Source organism: Branchiostoma belcheri, unplaced genomic scaffold (genome assembly GCF_001625305.1).
Source record: "Branchiostoma belcheri isolate BF01 breed outbred unplaced genomic scaffold, Haploidv18h27 scaffold37, whole genome shotgun sequence".
NCBI classification, from domain to species: domain Eukaryota; kingdom Metazoa; phylum Chordata; class Leptocardii; order Amphioxiformes; family Branchiostomatidae; genus Branchiostoma; species Branchiostoma belcheri.
Genome location: NW_017803987.1, coordinates 1,811,277 through 1,834,806, shown reverse-complemented (window position 1 = coordinate 1,834,806; position 23,530 = coordinate 1,811,277). Strand labels below are relative to the sequence as shown.

At 41.9% G+C, this 23,530-nt stretch overlaps 3 protein-coding genes across 3 annotated transcripts; 2 read left to right on the top strand and 1 right to left on the bottom strand.

The window, feature by feature from the left end:
• Positions 1-1,893: 1,893 nt before the first annotated feature.
• LOC109476361 lies at positions 1,894-3,340 on the bottom strand. The gene is made up of 2 exons (XM_019777295.1): positions 3,237-3,340; positions 1,894-2,691 (listed from the first exon to the last, which is right to left on the bottom strand). Exon 2 carries the CDS (start codon positions 2,633-2,635, stop codon positions 2,072-2,074), a length of 564 nt encoding a protein of 187 aa, XP_019632854.1. The 5' UTR covers positions 2,636-2,691; positions 3,237-3,340; the 3' UTR covers positions 1,894-2,071.
• A 93-nt stretch (positions 3,341-3,433) lies between these two features.
• On the top strand, positions 3,434-12,214 carry LOC109476248. The gene is made up of 11 exons (XM_019777133.1): positions 3,434-3,585; positions 4,089-4,337; positions 4,858-5,365; positions 5,711-5,718; positions 8,078-8,183; positions 9,375-9,603; positions 10,033-10,308; positions 10,574-10,701; positions 10,803-10,902; positions 11,267-11,426; positions 11,623-12,214. Exons 1-11 carry the CDS (start codon positions 3,483-3,485, stop codon positions 11,715-11,717), a joined length of 1,962 nt encoding a protein of 653 aa, XP_019632692.1. The 5' UTR covers positions 3,434-3,482; the 3' UTR covers positions 11,718-12,214.
• A 2,559-nt stretch (positions 12,215-14,773) lies between these two features.
• On the top strand, positions 14,774-23,397 carry LOC109476369 (fatty acid-binding protein, brain-like). Its single transcript, XM_019777304.1, has 4 exons — positions 14,774-14,996; positions 21,585-21,757; positions 22,231-22,341; positions 22,845-23,397. Exons 1-4 carry the CDS (start codon positions 14,924-14,926, stop codon positions 22,896-22,898), a joined length of 411 nt encoding a protein of 136 aa, XP_019632863.1. The 5' UTR covers positions 14,774-14,923; the 3' UTR covers positions 22,899-23,397.
• The last annotated feature ends 133 nt before the right edge of the window (positions 23,398-23,530 follow it).

Here is a 23,530-nt window from a genome sequence, read left to right as displayed (position 1 = left end):
ATGTACCTAGTACATTATCGTAAGTTTATTTTACAACGTTAACCAGAAAACGCTTCGGCCTGCAAGTTTTTGTCATCTTCAGAAACTTGTCGGAACAAGTCTTGCAGACCTGGTATAGGTTTAAAGCCTCACTACTAGTTTCATGCTACTTGCTACACTACCACTGCCATGCGTCTAGCTACACTTCTGGTACAGTGCTACTATAAGCTATACTACTACAAAGTACTAGTACCATGCTACTATCTACACTACTAGTGTCGTGATAGTAGCTACCCTACTACTCAGGATATAAATACTGAACTCTTCCCTGGACCTGGGACTATGATGTTTCAATCTAACAAACATACATTAGAGGTTGTAGTCATTATCTCAGTGAACATTGAAATGTAAGAGGTTAGTATCTTAACTCTTCTTATGGGCTAACAAGTAATCTATATTCAGAACTGTCACTGAATTGAAGCACCTAGTACCAAGGCAGAACTGTCACTGAAGTGAAGTACCTAGTAGCAAGGTAGAACTGTCACTTAAGCGAAGTACCTAGTAGAAAGGCACTAGTAGTACTAGTGCCTTGCTACTAGGTACTTCGCTGACCTCTCCACTGTATTCTAAGTGTGTAATTTAAGCTAGCTATAATCGTTGTGCATATAAGCAAGTAGGCCTACGTGTAGATTGTGATAAGATTGTTATTGTTATACTGTTATTTAAGCTGGTGTTGTTGTATATACATGTTGTAATTGTAGCTATTAAGATTACATTTCATCTTTTAAATGTAATGTTAAAGGACTCCAGGAAGACTAGTAAACAAACATTGTATTACTAATGGAGATTCCTAATAAACATAAACACTGTCACTGAAGTGAAATGAAGTACCTAGTAGCAAGGCACTAGTACTACTAGTGCCTTGCTACTAGGTACTTCACTTCAGTGACAGTTCTACCTTATTACTAGGTACTTCGCTTCAGGGACAGTTCTACCTTGCTACTAGGTACTTCACTTCAGTGACAGTTCTACCTTGTTACTAGGTACTTCACTTCAGTGACAGTTCTACCTTGTTACTAGGTACTTCACTTCAGTGACAGTTCTACCTTATTACTAGGTACTTCGCTTCAGGGACAGTTCTACCTTGTTACTAGGTACTTCACTTCAGTGACAGCTCTGCCTGCTACTAGGTACTTCGCTTCAGTGACAGTTCTACCTTATTACTAGGTACTTCAGTTCAGTGACAGTTCTACCCGGTTGCTACTAGGTACTTCGCTTCAGTGACAGTTCTACCTTGCTACTAGGTATTTCACTTCAGTGACAGTTCTGCCTTGTTACTAGGTGCTTCACTTCAGTGACAGTTCTGAATATAGATTACTTGTTAGCCCATAAGAAGAGTTAAGATACTAACCTCTTACATTTAAATGTTCACTGAGATAATGACTACAACCTCTAATGTATCTTTGTTAGATTGAAAAACTTAGCCCCAGGTCCAGGGAAAGAGTTCAGTATTTATATCCTGACTACATGTCTATCTGGGTGTTAATCTGTAAAATTCGCCTGTGTTGAGTTGGCTTTTCACAGATGCGAATGTGATTTTAAATGTTAACGCTCCTGCAGGGTTGTTTAACCTCAGTGACATTAACAGAGAAGAGACGTCACCGGCTGGCTGTCACTGTCAGGTCATGTTTGTTCAGTGCGGGAGGTCGGCTTGTCTGACGATGTTGGTTCTGGTCCTGATCCAAACTTTTGAAGCAAGCTGTCTTTAATGTACTTACGAGATAAGCTTTTTTCCATATTATGGGCTGATTTCTCAAAGTATACATGGTTCAGATAATTTAGAACCTGTCTGAACATGTTAGGTAGATTTGCAGAGAGGATGTAGGACTCGGAAGCTATAATAATGGATTTGGTAACCAGGCTCTCATAATACGAAACAAGAAACTAAGATTTCAGATTATGAAGAAGTTTGACTACTCTGTTTGAAAAGGAATTGATAATTATAAATCAGCTACAATTTACCACAGTTAAAACAAAGATGGTGCTTTGAGACAATTCTAATTTTTAAGGATCGATCGATATCTCTATATTCTTAAAAGATATCAAGGCGGCAAGAAATGTAGCTTTCAAAATGACTTGTCTTAACTGATTGTTCTTCTGTTGTTCGGTTTTGCTTCATAAGTGATTCAAGTTTGGTCTTTGTCTTCTCGATCCAGTCCTCAAACTGAAGCGCAAAACGTTCCAAAGGATTTTCCGAATCCGTAGGGTTGGCTTCAGCAGAATTTTCTGGCGCTGTGTCAGGTAAATTTTGGAGTTGTTCCAGACTGGACGACTTTGTCGACTTTTCTGTCTCGCTGGACGCGCTCATGTCTGAGTCACTGCGCAGCTGCTCTTTCCCAGATACTGGATCAGTGCCAGAAAAGGCCAAAGGCTGGGTTGTTGACTCTTCTCGAGCTTCGGTTGACTTTTCAAGTTTAGACCAAGGCGACAACAATGCCATGTCGGCCTCTGAACTGACGGTTTCGTCTGTTTCCGCTTCTAGCTTAAGCTTCTCGATCTCTTGTAACTGATGATTGACATTTGTCATCAGGCTCATCACTGATTCGCGCAGGTAGTCTGCGTGATCCCTGTTCAAGGTCGGTTCGACGTCCGCCATCTTGTCGTTCGCGACTAACCCTTGACCTCTCAGGGGGAGGAACTGAAGTTTGTTGTCTGCAGGAAAAAGGGCATTTTAGATTCATGATCAGTGATTGCTGTTCACCATATCGAAGAGAAAGATACGCGTCGTCTAGGCTTGATTTAGAAAGGAGTTGCCCCCCTCCCCATTCCTTCCCCACAAAACAAATGACCTTGAAGCATGGTACACTACGTGAGGTCAAACAAGGTCGCATTCCAATAGGCGAGTTGTATAGAATAGCAAACAGTGTGTCTTTAAGTAGCGTACTTGTGAATTATCTCTACGTATCTGGCGAATATCCATACAAATCGTTGATACTGACGCAAGAACAATGTCAATATAAACATTGGCGTTTAATAATGGCCCTGTTTTGATGTTGCACGAGTACTATTGTTACAGTTGTGCCCTCCCACCCAGACATCATCAGTGAAGCGAAAACTTGAACCATAAATTTACACACAAGCTTAAACGTGGGAAGCAGAAAGAATGTAGGAGTCCCCATTCTGTAGCACTGTGGTCTTTGGATACCAGCTTGTTTACTGTATATTCTCTAACATGCACCCCTACATACCGTACATACCAACAATATGAGATTTATCCTCTTGTCAGTAACAATACAACTTCGCCACTACGTAGATTGCCGAAGGCAACATCGGTGAACTCCGGCTATACTCAGAGGCCACGTGGGTGTGGTCGGTGCAGTCGATGGCGTTTGCAGTGTATTAATCATAGTCAACAAAATTCTACGTCACACTTCCTACGTCACACTTCCTGACCCTTTCCACACAAGGTTGTGAGGTTTTCTAAGTGTAAGTACTCGTAAGACATGGGGAAAGGGATCTGTCTTCTTTCTTTGGCCTTACTTTTAGTCTGGTCAAAAAAAATCAGTGGCCAAACTACCGTAGGTGACACGCCAACGTCCACTGAAGGCGAGTGTTAACTTTGTGTTGTATTTTGTCTGTTTATTGCTATACTAAAACCTTGCAGATCAAAGTTCACTTTCCTAAAGCCTTAGAGGCATGTAGCGAAATTCGCATTAACTGGGCCATGGGGGCCAATGAGTTTGATACGGGCGATAAAAAATATGCACAATATAGTGATATCATTGAATTAAATTATGTATATTATATCATGTATATTGACATAACGTTATACATATTACGTTATATATAGCGATATTAGCCCAGTCCGGAATTCAACTGGAAGTCCAGAATTAATCTGGAGGCTGTTTAGCAATATTAATTTAAAACAATTATTCCCTGCTGTTATCCTTGTTTTATCTCGATTGTATTTTTGGATCCGTGGATTATTTCTCTGTTACCATTACGTTATTACTTTTTGCTTTGTTCATGTCTTGTCTGTACATTTTTTTGTATTTCAAAATACCAATAAAAATTAAAAAAAAAAAACAATTATAATGTGTTCATTTTAGACCCCAGACCATGTGGAGACTTTCCATGGGGTAGCGAAGACGTCACAACAGACTGTGACTACACCTATCGTTACGAACGCAGCGGTGACGACCTTGTGTTGCGGGGACGGTGCGCTGTCACCTGCCACAGGGAAGCAGACATGTTGGTCGGACCTCCTTACGTTCCCGATGTTCTACAAGTACAAGATGGTGCCTACTACTGTAACATGCACAACAGGACCTGGCTTGGGACGGAGCCACGTTGTTTAGGTAAGCCTTATAAATACGCTTCCATTGTTGTTGAAGAGGTTCATCAGTCACGTAAGATTACAGTTAGTAGAATATTCTTCAATCTGGTGACTTTTTTGTAAGGATTTCTGTGACTTGTGTGGATCTTCTGTGCATCTGAATCGTAGCGAAGATTGGGAGCTGCCCAAGTCCTATTTACCCCTACTCCGCAAGGAGGCGCGGGAGGCCAGAAGATCCACGCAAGTCTCGACCTATTCTCGTGTTCTCGCGAGACTAGGTCACTCCGTGATCAAGATGTACAGTCGACATCGAAAATTTGGAGGTACTTGTTTTTACGTTATATTAGTCACTGATTGAAGAATATCATACTAACTGCTTCAAATGCAGTCCTACAAATACAGGACAGACAATACTCATTTTCACTTGAGTTAAGTGAGGAAAGTGCACGAAATCGGTGGCATGTCAGGACTCGAACCAATTGCAAGATGAAAAGTTGAAAGGGATTTTTGTTTACTATCTTTTTTTTTCTTGTATGACACAGATCGGTTCAACGGTACTACCATGGTAACGGACGAGACCAACGGGATCCGGCTGGTGGGTGGAGAGTTCTACGGCTGTGTGGAGCTGTACGATGACGTCACGCAGCAGTGGGGACCTGTCCGTGGATGGTCCAAGTGGAACTGGGAAATTTTCGTTCACAGAATGAGTTGGGCAGACCTTGTGTGTAAAAACCTAGGTTTTCCCTCGGGACTTGCTACCGTAGCTTATCTCCTAACCTCTGGAACACACGTCGAGTATCTTCAAGACTTTACGTCCCAATACGACACGTACGATGCATGGAACGAACTAAGCTACATGTACCCTGCTACAGCCCCAAAGTTTATTATGTCTGAGCAGCTCCCTACTGCCCACAATGCGACCCTTCACGATGCCATAGACCGCGTGGTGAGGGGATCGTGTCCGCAGGGCGACTATAGCTGTAGAGGGGAGGGGAAGACCATGTGCCTGGCCTGCGCAGGGCATGCAGCAGAAACAGGAAAATTCACCAGGTATATAAATACATAATACACTGATTTTAAGGATTGTATTTGGTAAACTGAAACGCAAATTTGCATTTTATTCTTACAGAAAGGACTGTCCTTTAGCTTTTTCTGTAGCTGAGAAATAGTAAATTTAGCTAAAACCTCAAACAATTTTTTTTCTATCAAAATATGAGCAAAGTTGTCTTTTGCATGTTTAAATTTCCCTGTTTTTGACTACTTTTTGAAAACATCTACAAGGTAAAAGCTGTTCATGAACGTATTGCATTTTTCAGGAAATTGATCTGATTAAGAAAATGATATTTGCTAATCCTTGAGTCTTTTCTCTTGTAGTTTCTGACGACGCCTCAACAGGTCATGCTGTGAGCATGGTTCCCCTCTTCATGGGAGCATGCGCAGTGGTCGTCGCCGCCATGTTGAATGGATAGACCTATGCATGCCGGGAAGGCAGCGTGAAACTCAAAGAAACCGGCTTCTCCAGTGTTTTTGCAAGCTTCCGTGGTAGTTATCTCAACAATATATTATAGTGATGATACATAATAGTTATGCAATGGTAATGTATGTCAGGCTTATATGTGTACTTTTCACTTAAAAGACATCCAATGAATGCAGTTTTTAGGGCTTGGAAACCAAATATTTCAAAGTCAATATTGTAGTCACTTACTAAGTTGAAACCACACTGTCCCAATGTATCAATTGACACTCAAAAATACCCCAAATTCTGACAGACAATGGTTACTGGAAGGGCCTTTGACTGATGTTTAGCGTACCACCCATAAAATAAAGGACTCATCTCGGGGCGTATTTCTGCAGTTTTAAATGCCTCAAGTAAAGTATGAAATACTGACTGAAATGTGCTAATGTGAAGCAGTAAGTGCCAATATTATAAATATTGCCTTATTCAGAATATTTCCAGTTTTACTGCTCTGAAATCGCATTGGATGCCTTTAATTTAATCTAAATGTATCTCGACTTTTGAAAAATACCATATCCTTTCATAGAGCATCCTATTGCTACTATATCAATAGTAGTGGTAGTACTCGTAGTACAGCAATTGATTCCTAGCGGGGGAATAATACTACATTCAATACTAGTACTACTGCCTTGTCCAGTTATGGTGCAATAAACAGTTGGAATAGATAAAGTAATATACCAAAAGCACATTAATTCAACATATTTTATCATAAAAAATATAATCTGCTTTGTAATCTCTGTATCAGTATAGCCAGTATAACGGCCCTTCGGCGTAACACACTAGCTTCACCATTCTCGCATGTGTGTGTGTATCAATAAAAAAAGGTCTGGTAATTTGGAAGACCCAGTATTCTATGTTGTTATTTGCGTGTCCGAGTCACAGACTGATAACAGACAATGGATGTTTCACCTAGCAGGTAAGGTCAAGCGTTAAGGTATGTTGTTTTCAACTTGGAGCTATTTCGCACCATGCGCAGAGGAGTCGAGTTACTGAAGTTACTGACGGAAGTGTTACCAACAGGCTGTCGACGTCTTTGTTTTCGTGCTCGTTTAAAACTGGCCTTAGTCTTTTCACACAAGGTAGTGAAGTGTTCCAGGTAGATATCATGGCAAAGGGGATCTTTCTTCTTTTCTTGGCCGTACTTCTGGCCTGGTCCGACGAAAGCCGTGGCCAATTGCAAGCTACCGAAAATAGCCCGATAGCGACAACTGAAGGTGAGTGTTTGTGTTGGAATTTCTTTGTTCACTGAACCACATAGAAGAAGGTGCAAACCATACAAGATCTAACGCCCCGTCTTTCTAAGAAATATTGCAAAACGAAGTTCACATAATCCCAGATGTGCTTGATATGGACTTAACTCTAATTGAGTGATAACGGAATACTATTGGTATTAGAAAGATAGCAAGCCTGGCGTTATTTTATTGCTATATCCACGGTAAATGCTCGGCGGAACTTCACTCGATAGTGCCCCCACTTCGAACATTCTCAGCGAGGACACGTCTTGCCACTTCCACCGTAGCAAAACCTTCTTCCTCGATACACTAGTTCTACGTTGAAAGCTTCTTTCCTAAAACACATCACTATGGAACAAGCTAAACAAGTCTAATGTCAACAAATATCTGTCTTCACTGGCTGTACAGTAGCCCAAAACATTTAAGTGAATCATGAAGTAAATAAACAAAATGATGTATTTTCTATCTCAATTTAGACCCTAAGCCATGTGGGGACTTTCCATGGGATATCGATGGCGTCAGAGTCGACTGTGACTACACCTATCACGAGATAAGGCGTGGTCCGACTCTGAGCGGCGGGTGGGAATTCCTTGGACGATGCAACGTTACGTGCCCAAACGAAGCAGACTTGTTAGTCGGACCTCCGTATACTTATCTCGGGTACCAAGTTTACATTATGGAAGGTGTCTACTACTGCAATCGAGACAACAGAACCTGGTTGGGGACACAGCCAGTGTGTTTGGGTAAGGTTTCAAAATACTTTTTGTGACTCAAAAATATTTTTTACAATATTTTACTACTTTTACGATCGATCCAGCGGGGACTGACGGCGTAATTTGCCTTGTATAAAGTGACATGGAGGTAAAAAGCTAACATTTTCTAGCAAGCATATGATATTTACTAACACCCCTTCCCCGCATTTATATCTATGCGTGGGCGTATATTCTCATATATGCTTTTAATTTTTTTCCCCTGTGATATCTACTTTCTTTTTCTATTTTCTGTGCGTCACAGGTCGTTTTAACAACACTACCATAGTAACGGACGAGACCAACGGGATCCGGCTGGTGGGGGGAGAGTTCTACGGCTGTGTGGAGCTGTTCGATAACGTCACGCAGCAGTGGGGACCTGTACGGGGATGGAGTGTGGAGCATCTCGAGGTGACTTATCGGATGCGTCTGGCGGATCTTGCATGTAGAAACCTGGGGTTTTCGGGGGGACTTGCGACGATGGCCTACAGATTGTCAAACGGTGTCATCTCTAGGAACAGATGGAACACAGTGGAGAATTATTACCTGAATTACTACTATATTGATATTGCAAACGTACGTACGTACCCATCTACAGCCCCTAAGTTTATAACGCCCAGAGCAGGACAAATCCATGCGTCTTTACATGATGCTGTGGACCGTATAGTTAGGGGACCGTGCGGGTCTTCTGACTATGAATGCGGCGATCGCTATGGACTCCGTACTATGTGTCTGGCTTGTGCAGGACAACGGAATCAGGATGACTCCCCGGGTAAGAAGTTACTCTTTTTACCTCCATGAAAAGTGGAGCTATTGTTTTTGACGTGTCTGCCTGTCTGTTTGTCTGTCTGTCTGTGTGTGTGTGTGTTTGTGTTTCCACACATTTGTAGTATTTTCATCATTTTGGTGTGTAGGTAGCTGAGAGAGAGAGAGTTGTACATAATTAAATGCAAATTATGCAAATGAGGACTTAATTGCATAGTTAAGGAGGAAATTCTATAATTACAATGTTTTATATATATAATAGTTCTTTTGTACATGTAATCTATTTAATCTGTGGCAGGCGGAACACCAACAGATACCAATTATGCCAATGATGACATCATTTGCATAATTAATGTCAAATTTTGTGACTCCTTATTGGTGAATGATGGGAATTTTTATACCTCGAGACATGTGTAAGTTACCTAAAGGTTAACACCACTATGCATATATCATGTTAATGTTATTTGCATAATAAATGAGGACATGTTGAAATGAAGTATGACAAAGCAAGCCCATATTTCATGGAGGTATGAGATCTCGGAACTCTTGTTAAATACTGTAACATGATATAGCATATTATTTTGCACAAAAAAAAACAACTAAATTCACCTTACAGCCACTATCAGGATTGACATTACATGTACTAATACACTGAACCAGTTATCATGTTATCATAAAGTAACGTTTTAAAGCTTTGTTTGCTCTTATGCGTAGTTTTTAAACCTTCCCATAAAAATTCTTTGTTTGCATTTTAAAACTCAATTAAATTTGCCTATTCATAATCATACCGTATATAGCTTTTTATACCATGTATACTTTTTTTATTCGATGAAAATTTACCCATCAGCCATCAGAGCTCAAGTGACCTGCACATCCAACTACATCCGGGTCAGTTTTCCCCGCCCTGTGGACAACTCCATTCAGCTGGAAGACGTCCATCTAGCAGCGCCACCTTGCAGTGCTGATCAGAACTCCACCCATATCTACATCGATGCCCCCCTCACGGCTTGTGGAACAAGTAGACAGGTTTGTCGATGTCAACAACAAATTGTTAAAAAGCATTAAAATGCGTGGAAAACACAAGCAAATGTCTTCTAATCTAATGATATAGGTTATAGGAGTATTACTGTAAGTACAGTTGTTTAAGACATGTCTCTATTTAATAAATTAATTATATAAAATAATTGATCTTTATGCATTTTCTTGCTCACATACGCTAGATGCAGCTGTGATATTGCAACTGAGAGAGCTTAAAAATAAAATGCCATTACCAATAGTGTTGATAGTAATTGTAAACAAAAGGAGACAAACATAAGCATAAATATATTATTACACATGCGAGATTTTTAGTTTACATGTTGAAAATATAAAGCTATGCTACCACTGTAAAGCAGCTGAAGGTACATCTTTCAGCCTACCAACATAACGATATGTTGCTGTTTTTTTTTTCAAAAGGACACAGAAGATGACATCATCTACAGAAACACCCTGACCATCAACGTCAACGCTTCGAGCGTGATTATCACTCGTCATCACTTCACAGAGATCAGCGTAGAGTGTCGTCTGCCGCGCCGTAAGACCGTCACTGTCAACTTCGACCCCCAAAACTCGTCCGTGTTCCGGTCACACATCGTCGGTAGGGGTGAATTCATCATCTCCATGGAGATGTACCTGAGTAACAGCTTCCGGTCCACTGTGTTAGTGTATCCACTGTCTGCGGAGTTGGGACAGGTACGGTAAGCTACGTACCAAAAGATATGCATTTTAACCAGTACTTGATAAAACCAGTGTTGATAGCAAAGTAAGCTGCAGGGCTAGGGATAGTACTCTTTATTTATTTTAATATATCGTTATGAAAATGAGTCAGAAACACAAACACGCACGCACGCACACACTCACACACACACACACACACATATATACACAAACACACATATGTGCACATACACACATTTATCGCTGGTATAGGGTACTTTAAATCTCGTGTTTCTGTCAGATGCTGTACGTACAGCTGAAGGGGACGTCAGGAGATACTAACCTGCAGCTATTCGTGGATAGCTGTATGGCCACGCCCACAGAGCAGCCAGACGACAGCAACGTGCTGTACCACCTCATTAGGGACGGGTGAGTGCTATCATGACCTTGTGTCCTTTCAGTTTTGTAGTATGATTTCTTTTTTTCTGTATCTTAAATCATTGTTTCTCCTCTCACCCAATCGTTCACAGTTGTGACCAGGACTCTACCTTGGCTCGCTATTGGTCACCGTCTACAATGCAGGAACGGTTTGGTTTCCAGGCCTTCGCCTTTACCAGCGGTGCACGTACGGTAAGTCACTTAAATGTACTAACAATATATGAAACGTATTAGTATATATGACCAGAGCACTAGTAACACAACAGGCTTCCTTGTTTCCAGATTGTAATGTAGGAACCATTTTCTCATTGTCAGGCCTACAGGCGTACCGTCCTGTGATTCGTCCTTCCCACTGCATTAGAGCCAACCAGCCAATCACGTTGCCTCTTGATCGTATGCACCGACGTGATTGGTTGGCAACAATAAGAAAGGGGGCACATATCTGATTGTTGGAACAGCCATAAGAGGATGGTAGCTGTATGCCAGAATAAGGGTTGCAGAAAGTCTTCTATAAAATTTATAAATGGACGTTTCATTCACTGCCCTATATGCCCAGGTGTACCTCCACTGTGACGTCCTCCTGTGTAACGCCGCGGACCCGAACTCCCGGTGCGCGCAGGGCTGCCAGGCGGGCAGGAGGAGGAGGGAGGCCGCAGACGACTCCGATGTCTACCGGCTGATCCAGGGTCCCATCGTCCTGAAAGATGATCAAACCGGTAAGAAAATCTCTCTTTATACATTTACTTACAACGTAACGTCCTTGGTACATATAAGCAAAGTTCGCTTTTTAAAATGACCACCCAATAAAAAGCTACTCAAGTGTCCCATTTGTTAATCAAAACTCAGTCATCTGAGTTGGAAAATGAAAAAAAAGTTTGTTTTTTGCTTATCTTTGGATCTTTTCTCTCATAGTTCGTGACGGCGCTACAACAGGTCATACTGTGAACATGGTTTCCCTGTTCATGGGAGCATGCGCAGTGGTCGTCACCGCCATGTTGATTGGCTAGAACTGGGCATGCTGGGAAGGCAGCATGGTGGTCAAAGAGAGAAGGGCGAAAGTAACGTTTTGCAGTTTTTTTTAGCCTCTTTTGGTAGTTCTCACTAAAACCATCAAGAGATTATGCTACATCGTGTTGTGAGAAGGTTTAAATCTATGAGTTTTATGTGGTGTATGTACACATGTATGTAATCCCGATACAGGAACTCGTTTTGCTCATCTTCAAGTAGATTTGAGCACTCTAAATACTGGGTTAACCCGTTCTTAAGAACACTTAGGTAACGTTTGTATACAGTACTCAGTAATGGCAAAAGTATGTAATAAACCTGCTAGCGTTTGTATTGTTTATTTGTTTCTCTATATATGTTCAACGTATTTTGCTTCCTCCTAGCGGAAATAATATGAACAGCACCGGATAAAACACGGCGTCTTATTCTGTTACTAAACGTTTTCAGGCATTCCGGTCTACTTGTATCACATTTTGTGGTTAATTCGTTAGACCTCCGTTATAACACTATCTTTATATATATATATATATATATATGTGTGTGTGTGTGTGTGTGTGTGTGTGTGTTCTGCGTACCATGTACCAGACACTATTACTGTCTCATCTGGAGTATTGCGCCACAGCATGGCTACCAAGTCTTGTACAGAGCAACAAGACTCTTATGTCACAGCTGGATAGACTGGTCAACCGAGCTGCAAGGCTTATTACAGGTCACAAACTCCAGGACCATGTCTCAGCGGTTAACCTGCGAGCTGAGGCAGGGATAGATTCTGTGCGCAAACGAACAGAAATTACAACTCTCGTTAATGTCTTTAAGGCGATTCGTGGAGGTGCGCCGGTGTACATGTCATCTCTGTTCAAGTGGGAGACTGCTCCAACATTAAGTGTACGGACCACTCGATCAGAGTTAAAGCGTCTTAGGGACTATGACCCTCACCTACTCTGCTGTCCACCAGCAAGAGTCACGGCGTACAGGAGCAGTCTACAGTACTATGGTCCTTACCTGTGGAACACTCTTCCGATACAGCAACGACAGCTCCTCAGTCTCAGGACTTTTAAACAGAACATTAGAAGCAGGACTTCTCAGGATTTTTAAACAGTTCATTAGGAGCAGGACTTCTTAGGACTTTTATTCAGAACATTAGGTGCTGGATTTTGACACTGTTGATGTTTAGGATGTTGTAATTTAGTAATAGTTTATGTACTGTGTATTTGTTGTGTGTACTTTTATGTGTATCCAGGATTACCTGAAAAACAGGCCGGGATGGCCTGAGTTGTAATTACTGGTTAAATAAAATAAACTGAAACTGAAACTGTGTGTGTGTGTGTGTGTGTGTGTGTGTGTAAGGATTTATTTCAAAATAAAGTCTAATACGCAATTATAAAATCACATAAAGCTTGTCTTTTTCCTTAAACAAAAAAAATGAACTCAACAGACTAGCGCTAATAATAGTAATAGTAGTATTTAGTAATAGTTTGTAATGTATTGATGTATATACGGTAGCCATACATACACGTACAAGCCATGTGTTTATAAGTCGTACCACGCACTAAGGCCACTCCGTCTTGATTTTATGGATGACATCCTCTAAAGACCCCCAAACTTGTGCGCGCGGGCGAATAAAAAAATTCCTGCCAAAAATTTAAAATGCTACTGAACCACAGGAATACAAAGCTGTACAGCGACGTATACGTCAAGCCGGCACATGCTGTTTTTTGCGGAATTTATGAATCGACACTGTACGTATGAACTGAGTTCTTGAGTCGTGGAGCTTTGGTGCCATCGGTGCCATCCTCCAGAATCAGTACCACCGGCTCCGTATTGTCACTAACTACCATGGCCTACCTGAGGTATAGAGCCAGGCCAGGCGCGCTTGGATCATTGGATGTCAGTCATAAAATTAAGTCGGTGTGGCCTAACTGGACCATGGACTCTACATTATGTAAAGCTGTCGGAATGTAGACGACTGAGTCAACACTGGAACAACATATGCATGGTACAATCTGTCACCATGGCGGCTATATATGTACAGCAAATATACACAGATAACACATACATAACACGCAAACTAGCACGGCCATAACCTTGTCAACATCTACTATTAGAGAATTTAGAGTATTATACTATACAGAGCAGTGTATTACTACCCCGACCTCACAAAATAGGCTAATGTCATATATAGCCTTGCTCCCAGCCTCTTTCGCAGATGACTACGTAGGGTTATGACCGCTAAAATGTGGCACAAGCTAGGCTCTACTCCATTGAGTACCCCACAGGCTTCGGGTGCGGCAACCAACTCCCCTGACCGTGTCATCTCGAGTGTCAGCCTTGTTAGTTTTCGTCCGGATCCGTTCCCCAAGATCCGCTCCCCGCCGCCGATCTTGTGGAGCGGACGAAAGCTTACAAAGTTGACACTCAGGCTAATGTCATCTCTCCCTATTTGGACAAATTCTACTCTTTCCAGCCACCTCCCGAGGCCTGATAGAGGCTACTAAAAAACTAGTGACACTAGTCCTGCCATCTTCACGAAGCCTACGCGAGACTATTCATTTTCCTCCCCAAAATTATCAGGCTGGATGAGACTATCCTTGAGTCTGACAAAGGTAGCAAAGAGACAACGCGTCTGATAGTAAAGCCTTTGCTATATGAATGGTGACTGACTGTAACATATAACAGATATACAGCAATGCAGTCACGTTTCCTGCATATGTGTTGAGCGCGTGACGGCCGTGTGACCAGAAACACTGGACTAGTCCATCTTCCAATTCTTAAAGGGGAATCGGAAACAGTTATTATTTAAATTGGGCCGTTGACCTTTATTGAACATGTGTACTTTTAAATTCTTAACGGGACTTACAAATTTCTATCTACGTTTTACGAATTTTAAGTAGATTATCAACAAATTATGAGTGGTTTAGAAGGAAAGGTGCCCACCCTCACAGTTTTGTAAAGTGGAACAGCCCATGCCCCAGCCGTCCTAGTTTTTACTGACACGGCACCGTTATTTCTGTGCCCTTGAGGGCAGAGGTCACTAGCACGACCACACCCCCTTCCCAGCCTCCACCCGGCCCCACCCCCTTTTCTACACCCACGTTCTAGCCACGACACCGCCGCCGTCCCCACTTCGACTCCGGACTCCAGCCGTCGTAGCCACCGCGTACCTTCCTCGGTCTCCCCCGCGTCCTGCACCGAACAAACCGACTCCAACATGCCGGTCGATCTCTCGGGAACATGGAAGCTGGACAGCAGCGAAAACTTCGAGGAATTCATGAAGAAACTCGGTAAGACTTATTTTCCAAATTTTCTCTCAAACACAGACCTACTCTGTATCAGTGTATGGCCGAATGTTTGCGTTGTTAGCATGTTTTGGGTCGTATATTTGGCCAAGTCTGTCGATAACAATGTTCCTTGTCTGCCAATTGACAGGCTAACAATTTACTATTATAGTAAGATCGGGTCTATATTTGTGTGTACACGTTTACATACTCAAGAACAACGTGCCATTGTCGTGGTACAGACTTTTGAAGTCTGACAAACCCTTGTAAAATGCAAAATTTATGTGCGTCTTACGACAGGCATACAAACCAGTAGTAAGTTTAGATTATTCTTGAAATAGTCGTGAATGAGTCGTACGACATTCTTGCGACAGAAAGGGTCGCCGTTGATCCTTTTCTACGGTTGGTTCTACCATTTGATATATAGTCTACCAGAAAACCGTACGACACAAAGTCACACTGTGTGATGTTTGTATTGCTTGGAAACCATTCTGCATATACCGACTTAAGAGATATTTATTAATACTGACCCCATGAGGCTTTCTTTCTGACGGTCTACCTTTCCAGTGGGCCATTCTGATAGACGATTCTTAGTTATTGAAATCGTCCTCGTAAAAACTCCCGGTGTGCTCTAAAAGGCTTAGGCGGACGGACAACACTCCCAGGACCGTATAGATACCAGGGAGCCTACAATGGTCTGACTGCCAAGCTGAAGTATTTGTCACGTACACTGCGTGTGTTTGGTCACATAACTGTCCCCGGATTTGCTGGGGTGTGACCTCGTCTCGTCTGAAGCACTAGTAGACTAACCTCTTCAAACACGGAGGCAGCCTGTACCAGGAATGTTGTAAACGTTAGCCTGGGTTCCAGACTGTTTTCGGGGCGTACATACAGGCCAGCTCCTCGAGACCAGGGCCAACTTGTCCCCAAGAAAATTACACCACAGTCCCCGCTCAGTTAGGCCCAGATCCACACTCTGGGCCTAGCTTGCTATGGGTCTGGTAACGAGGCTACTCTCCAAGCAGAGGTTTGGGTTTGGGCTTATTTTTGCCGTGTTTTAGCCTTTTTTTGTCAGGGTTTCTTTTTTGCACTGGAACTTTTCACGCCAACTCTAGCCTGGATGCCAGACCCAAAGCACACTGGACACAAAATATCTCAGTGTGCCAGGCTCACTGAGATATTTGTGTCCAGTGTGCTATGGGTCTGGAACCCAGGCTACGCCAACTCTAATGCAAGAAAGAAACCCCGATAAAAAAAGCCCAAAAGCACGCCAAAAAATAAGCCAAAATCCAAGCCTCTGCTTGGAGAGTACAAACCTACGGCCTTCACATAATACGTACAAACTGTAAAAAAAACATCGTGATTTTTTTAAAAATCCACCCTCCTTTTCATTAAACTATACATAAGAAAATTGTTTCATTTAGTTAAGTGTTAGCATTTTTTTTACAATAATCACTAGCCTACGTACCGTCTGTATTTGTTACGCCACTCCGCTAAATATTTTTTATAGAATTTTAGGAGGTTTCTGTTAACAAACTGAAGTTTGAACCGTGTAGCGTTGAAGGACACTGTCGCCTGAGGAATGTTCGGTTCCGTAACATCACACTACAGGGGGCAGACGGTTAGGATTAAAAACAGACACCAAGGTTTTCACAGCTGGAATATACCTACTACTGTGCGGGACACAGTTGGTGGAAATGAGGGTCTGCATAGGGGTTATCTGTCTAGTATTTACGTTTTTTTTTTTTACAATTTTTTTTTATTTACTAAATTTCTATACAGCTGGCTACGGGTGGCCCATTTAATCCTGAGAAATTTATTTTCAATGCAGCTTAGCATACAAAAACATTGAAACCATTGACACAGAAGATGAAATAAATGACAAGAACTGGCCTGTGAAACAGCTGCAGTCTGGCACCCAGGCTACGGAACTGGTCTTTGAAGGCCCTGGAAACAGTCTGGCACCCAGGCTACTATGGAATGATGAAGCCATAGGGGTCCGTATTAAGGGAGAAATGCCGACACGTGTGATGATTTGAATCATTCATGGCTAGTTGGGCACAGCTGGCGAAAAGATGACACACTGATCACCACAACCCCCTGACCACAACCATAGCATCATGATAGATGTCGCCCAGTGTTGTCATGTATGTCTGTTTTAAACATTGTTGATACAGTAAAGTGATCTCTTCATCGCAAAGAGCTATTAAATCGTTCGCTGGTTGTGTCAGGGAAGACAGGCGCTTTGTACAGTTCACTTTACAGAGAAATGTCCTTTATACCTCTTTTCGACAAGAACAGTGAACACTTTCCTGGTTTCCAATAGCGAGCGACAACAGCCAGGATTCGAACTCTCGACCTCTTGGTCCAGAGACAGGGACACTAACCACTACGCACGCTACAGTCAGTAGGCCACATGTACACCTCACATCTGTCAGTAACGCATGACGTGTGACACTTCCGTCTTGATATGATGGATTAAAAACAGATGTGTTTATACTAGTGTGTATGGATGTCGGCTGCGGACATATAATAAGAGGAACCGTGTAGCCTGGGTGCCAGACTGTGTTTCCAGGGCCTTCACAGACCAGCTCCCCTGCTCCAGGGCCATGCCAGCCCCCCTCAGTTGGGCCCGCATACTTAAATCTGCATGGGCCTAGTATAGCCTGGCAGTATCCAGTCTATCGTGGTTTAGGTGGGTTCTCTTCGGGGCTGCAGATGCTCTTCCCCGCCCGACTCAGCTAGGTTCCCCGGTAGGTTTTGCACGACGGGAGTTGGTAGGGCTACTTAGTAATCAACTCCTGGCGTGCAAAACTTCTACAGCTAGGCGTAACACTCCTACCAGGACTCCTACCGGACAGTCTGTTGGGCTGGACTGGGGAAAACTACTAGTATTTGAACCCCGAAGACAGCCTGCCCCAATCACGCTAGACTAGGCTATAAGCCTAGTGTGCTATGGGTCTGCCATATTGACTGGAACAGCAAGGAACAATTTAATGCTGAGAAATGATCAATATCAGAAAAGAAATATTCGAAGGAAACTGAATACGGAGGGAGGAAGATTTCAGCCATCTTCTTGGTATATTGTATTAAAGATTTTCTTGCTTCTTAGTACTATGTGGACATCATTATGCAAGTTACAGGGCAAACAACTTAACAACGGTGTTAATGAGGCAATTATGTTACCCTTATCTACCGTTACATGCGGGTGTTATCATCATCAAACAACCACGTCTGCGACAGCTCATTCTATTTTGGATAAATGTGCCTTTCAAACTGTGTGAGAAAAAAAAAACTTGGCAATTTCGCGTTGTATGGGGCGACGTTATGTTTCAGAAGCACCTAATGCATTACAAAACTCACCAAACCCTATGATACTTTAATCTAGAAAATATGATTACCCTATGATATTGACAACCAGCGAAACTGCATTGCTAGTTGTTCAACCCGACCAGGTAAAAACTAGCTAGTACACCAGATCAAGAAGGTAGAATAGAATATCCAATTGGAACATAGGTGATACAGCCTGAATATCAGACTGCTACCACGACCCAAGGGCACTTCAAAACTACCCTCACTGCTTTAGCCGGCCGCGTAGGCCATTGTACACAAGGGGATGTCGTTGCCAAGTTGTCAAGGACAATTACGTTGCCAAGTTCTCAAAGAAAAAAAAAACTCAATTGCTGTTTTTGGCAAATTTATGGCGACAAGCCCGCACAGCGATTTATTACAATGTCTTTGTTCCCCGCTGATTTGCATACAATTACTAGTCTACTCTGTTCTGGATCAGTCGTTGGGTGTATAGAGACGTGGTCTAAATATTAACCGCGGATTCCTTTGCTCCTATGGCTATTCAAATGGGTCGGTTGTATTTTAAAAGATAACGGTTTTTGTTTCACACCTCGTTAGAACATTACAGGTACAAACAATGCATTACATAAGCAGAAACCGTGCCAGCCTGGCCTCTACAAGGCGTCCCGACGGGGGTACGGATTGTAGAATTCGGCAAAAAGGGAAAAAATGGCCAGGAGAGTCAGTCCGCCGAAGCAAATAAACTCTATGATGACCACCTATTCTTCCTTTTTGCTAATCACTTCCGTGAAATGCTTGAGCGGTATTGTTTTCGGTCTGAATGATATTTGATAGCCTCTACCAGGCTTCGGGAGGCGGTTGGAAAGAGTAGAAACTGTCCAAATAGAGCGATGTGGATTGTGTACATGTAGGTCGATTTTGTGCACCTGGTGATCGACCTTGGTACTGCAGTAGTAATTTTTTAAAACTCTTTGGCACTATATGGTCTGTGGGTGTGATGTTTAGGTGGCTAATATTTACTGTTTTTGTATTCTTCATTGATAGCCTGGTGTAAACTAGTGACTACCGACAAAATAAACTGTCAGTCATTGATGAAAAATGATTGACAGCTACCCATACCATGAGTGGTTCTGTTGCCAGGCGCTAATATTTACTGTTTTTGTATTCTGCATTGATAGCCTGGTGGAAACTAGTGACTACCGACAAAATAAACTGTCAATCATTGATGAAAAATGATTGACAGCTGCACAAACGATGGGTGGTTCTGTTGCCAGGCGCTTGAATCCGGCACCATATTGGTTTTCCATTACGTACTTCATTTGTCCCTCAAACATCTCGCCGAGACGAATCCTTTCGCCACGCCGTTTGAGAATTCGCGCTTGAATAATGCCGGGTTTTTGCTGACTTAGCGAAGGACGTTACAGAGGGCCTGTCAGCGCCTGGATCTAGGAATTAGGCCATGTTGATTTGATTATATGGATGACATCTTCCGGGAGCCCCAAAACTGATGCGCGCGTGCGAATAAAAAAAAAGTTTTGCAAAAAAAAAGTTCTTTTCATTATGAAATCTACGTGGTCATGAGGGTTGAGCAAATGGCACAGAATATGGTTTGGCGAATAATCTAGTCTTCAAGTTCATTTCTTTACAATTTCGTCTTTTTTCGTTTGATTTTGGCATTCTACGACATTGGTATAGTTTTTGTTAATTTTTTTGTAACTTATGGTATACTTTTTGCTCATTGCAACTGTTTTGTACGATTTCAGTATGGTTGAAACCTTTTTTTTTTTTTGGAAACGGCCGAAAATTCATGCGCGCGCGGATGTCATCCATATAATGAAATCAACATGGCCTTACAGAGGGCCTGTCAGCGCCTGGATCTAGGAATTTGTGTTGAAAGCGTGAGAGGAGAATTTTCCCATGATATCCACGGGAAAAAATGTCGCGTAGTTAATATGGGTTGACATGTGTGGAAGAGCTAGCCTAGGACGTGGCTGGCATGTATTTACTTTCATGCCCTACTCAGATAGCAGTGTACGTTGGAAAATTCAGATCTGAATCACTACAAAAGCGACACGGTATTGTAAATAACTGACATACATCCTGAATTATAGAGTGTAATTTATAATACTCTCTCAAGAAAAACATGCAATAGGTTAGCTTTGGCAAAATTAATTCTGTATTTCAAAGTCTAGTTTTTCAAGTAGGTTTTTCTAGCAACATTTATAGACCATTTTTGTATTTCCAATGAAGGTATTATAAAATTTCTTTAAAACACTGTAGACATTTTATAATAACTTCCTTGGAAATACAATTAAAAGTCTATAAATGTTGCTAGAAAAAAAACCTAGTACTTGAAAAACTAGACTTTAATTCTGTATTTCAAAAACGTTTCAAACAGGTTTTATGTGCTCTCCCCTCCACTGCTCGAATGACATATGTCCAAACAGATCGAGCCGACAACAACTTCCTTTCGTCTGACGATCATTGCCAACCGTGCCTCATTAGCATGCAGGCGTGGGCGCTATGGGGTCATGGGGTCATGACCTCCAGTCGTACTCACAGTTGGAGAGTCTTTTCTACGCCTGCCTGACATAATCCGTAACGACAAGCTGGAAGTGGTGAAGAATGATGTGTCATATAATATAAACAGAGCTTTAGTGTTCAGAGAAACTTTAAAGAGGACCTTTCATGTAAAATTCGAAGATTTAAAGGCATCCAATACAAATTCAGGACAGTTGAACAGGATTTTTTAAGTCAACTTTCTGGTCATTTTTTAACGTATCAAGTTGAATCAATCCTATCCCATATAGCATACTGATATTTGCGGCGAAAAAAATGTGATTTTGCTGAAGGAAAACGGTAGCGTTTTTCGTATCGTAAGCTGGTTCTAGCTATTTATTGGTGGTACCAAAAATAAAGCGACTCCTCACATAGCTTTTAGTACTTTTTCTAACGCTTCAGGTATCAAATATGGTTAACAAATGGCAGTAAATGTAAATATCGGACAGATTTCCTCATCCAGAACACATTGGGTGTCTTTGATACAAATTAAAACAACAAGGGTAGATACGAGTACATGAACTATTACATACTAGTAAGCTTACACTTAATCCATATTAGCTATGCTAAATTTCAATTTTGCCAATGCTAACATATTGCATGTTTTTCTTGGGTATTATTACACCTAATGAGAAGCCTATTGTAGCAAATACTTATAGATCATGCAAATTCGGTCCTGATTTGAATAACTTGTAAGTTTTTGTACTTCTTTCTTTTTCACAGAGGTGAACATGGCCCTTCGTAAGATGGGTGCGCTGGCCAAGCCGACCACTGAGATCACACAGACGGGCGACCATTTCGTCATCAAGACGTCCACCACCTTCAAGAACACCGCGGTGGAGTTCGACATCGGGCAGGAATTCGACGAGAAGACCGCAGACGACAAGGAAGTCAAGGTGAGTCCAAGGTCACACAAAATGGCGTCCGAACAGTAGTAGTAGTAGTAGTAGTAGAAGTAGTAGTAGTAATAGTAGTAGTAGTAGTAGTAGTAGTAGTAGTAATATAATAGTAGTAGCAGTAGTAGCAATAGTAGTAGTAGTAGTAGTAGTAGTAATAGTAGTAGTAGTAGTAATAGTAGTAGTAGTAGTAGTAGTAGTAGTAGTAGTAATAGTAGTAGCAGTAGTAGTAGCAATAGTAGTAGTAGTAGTAGTAGTAGTAATAGTAGTAGTAATAGTAGCAGCAGTAGTAGCAATAGTTGTAGTAGTAGTAGTAGTAATAGTAGTAGTAGTAGTAGTAGTAGTAGTAGTAGTAGTAGTAGTAAGCCTTTATTTAAACTCGATAAACTTGTTCGATCAAAAGTTATGAAATGTTAGGAAGTTTCACAATTTTTGTCATTTCATGCAAAGAAGTTCTCTTGCCATGTTTGCAGTCCGTTGCTACATGGGACGGAGACAAGTTGGTGGTGACGCAGAAAAGAGGGCCCCCTATCGGCGATGTGCTGTACATCAGGGAGCTGCAGGGGGACGACGCACTGCTGTTGGTAGGGGAGATTCACTGATACCTTATTCACCATTTCCCTATTCCCATGATGCATTGCGACTGGGGGTAAAATCTCCCAGATTGCATAGCGCAGGAATGTATTCTGTTGATATTAAACTGTGTGTTATAAGGTTTGGGGGCATTTTATGCTTAAAATTAATTGACCTAATATGGGTCGAATATGACAACAAATAGAGAATTAATTTTTTGTTCTTTTTAACATGGAACATGTGGTTTGTAACGTTACAGTGGTAACGATATACCGTTTCTCAATCAAGGGTTATTGACCCGCCCGAGGTGAATATGGTGTGATTAAAGCCTTGTCAGTTTCTATAACCACCGAATAAAGCCACCGAGTGAGCGCAGCGAACGAGGCGGCCAACACAGACCCCCCCCCATGTCCCAGAGAATCTCCCTCGAAATCACATGTTTCTGCTTCGTTCTCCCAAATATTCCACCTAGCGGTTCATTCCGTAAACGCAGGTTTTTTGTTTTGTTTTGCAGACCTGTACCGCAGGTGACGTGGTTTGCAAGCGGCACTACAAGAAGGGCAAGTAAAGGGACCACCCGCCTTCTGGGCGACGAAATGCTGCACATCGAGCAACCAAGGCCTGGTCATATCACCAAGAGAGCATTTTCTGTTTCACTGCCTGGGCACGCCACCTAGCGTCATTTTCACTAACTGTAGGGCTAAATTGAGTTGAAATGGCATGAAACGTGTTATATTTTAACAATGTTTAAAAAAAACAAATACTGTTTTGCAACTACCAATCCGTAACAGTAGTAAGGGCCCACATAGCTTTACAGCAACTTGCATCTGCAAAACATTGGCGAATGAAAATGTGTGCAATTATTGTTGTTGTTGCTTTTAAAGGAAACGTCACATTCCCACGTATGGAACGAAACTAGCAATATGTTAAATAACTCGTAGTTACGTAGATACACAATGGAGTCAACCACAAATTGCTTTTCAAACACCATACATTCCCAGCTAGAGCTGTCGTCATGTGTTAATTGTCAATGTCCGTGCATTAAATTTTGCTTGTTTGGCGATTTAGTACGTTGTCTTTCTTCTGAGTTCTACCCTGAATTTGTTTATTTCAGACATATTGGCCCGTATCAACATAATACATTCATACATATAAACTAAACATATAAGAATATAATATCTATATACATTTCTTTTAAAA

Coding starts and splice junctions, on each gene's coding strand:
- LOC109476361 (XM_019777295.1), bottom strand. CDS start 2,635: ATGGCGGACGTCGAACCGACCTTGAACAGGGATCACGCAGACTACCTG.
- LOC109476248 (XM_019777133.1), top strand. CDS start 3,483: ATGGGGAAAGGGATCTGTCTTCTTTCTTTGGCCTTACTTTTAGTCTGG. Junction 10,309..10,573: donor TGTCTGCGGAGTTGGGACAG/GTACGGTAAGCT, acceptor TGTTTCTGTCAG/ATGCTGTACGTACAGCTGAA. Junction 10,903..11,266: donor TTACCAGCGGTGCACGTACG/GTAAGTCACTTA, acceptor CTATATGCCCAG/GTGTACCTCCACTGTGACGT.
- LOC109476369 (XM_019777304.1), top strand. CDS start 14,924: ATGCCGGTCGATCTCTCGGGAACATGGAAGCTGGACAGCAGCGAAAAC. Junction 14,997..21,584: donor GGAATTCATGAAGAAACTCG/GTAAGACTTATT, acceptor TCTTTTTCACAG/AGGTGAACATGGCCCTTCGT. Junction 22,342..22,844: donor GGGACGACGCACTGCTGTTG/GTAGGGGAGATT, acceptor TTTGTTTTGCAG/ACCTGTACCGCAGGTGACGT.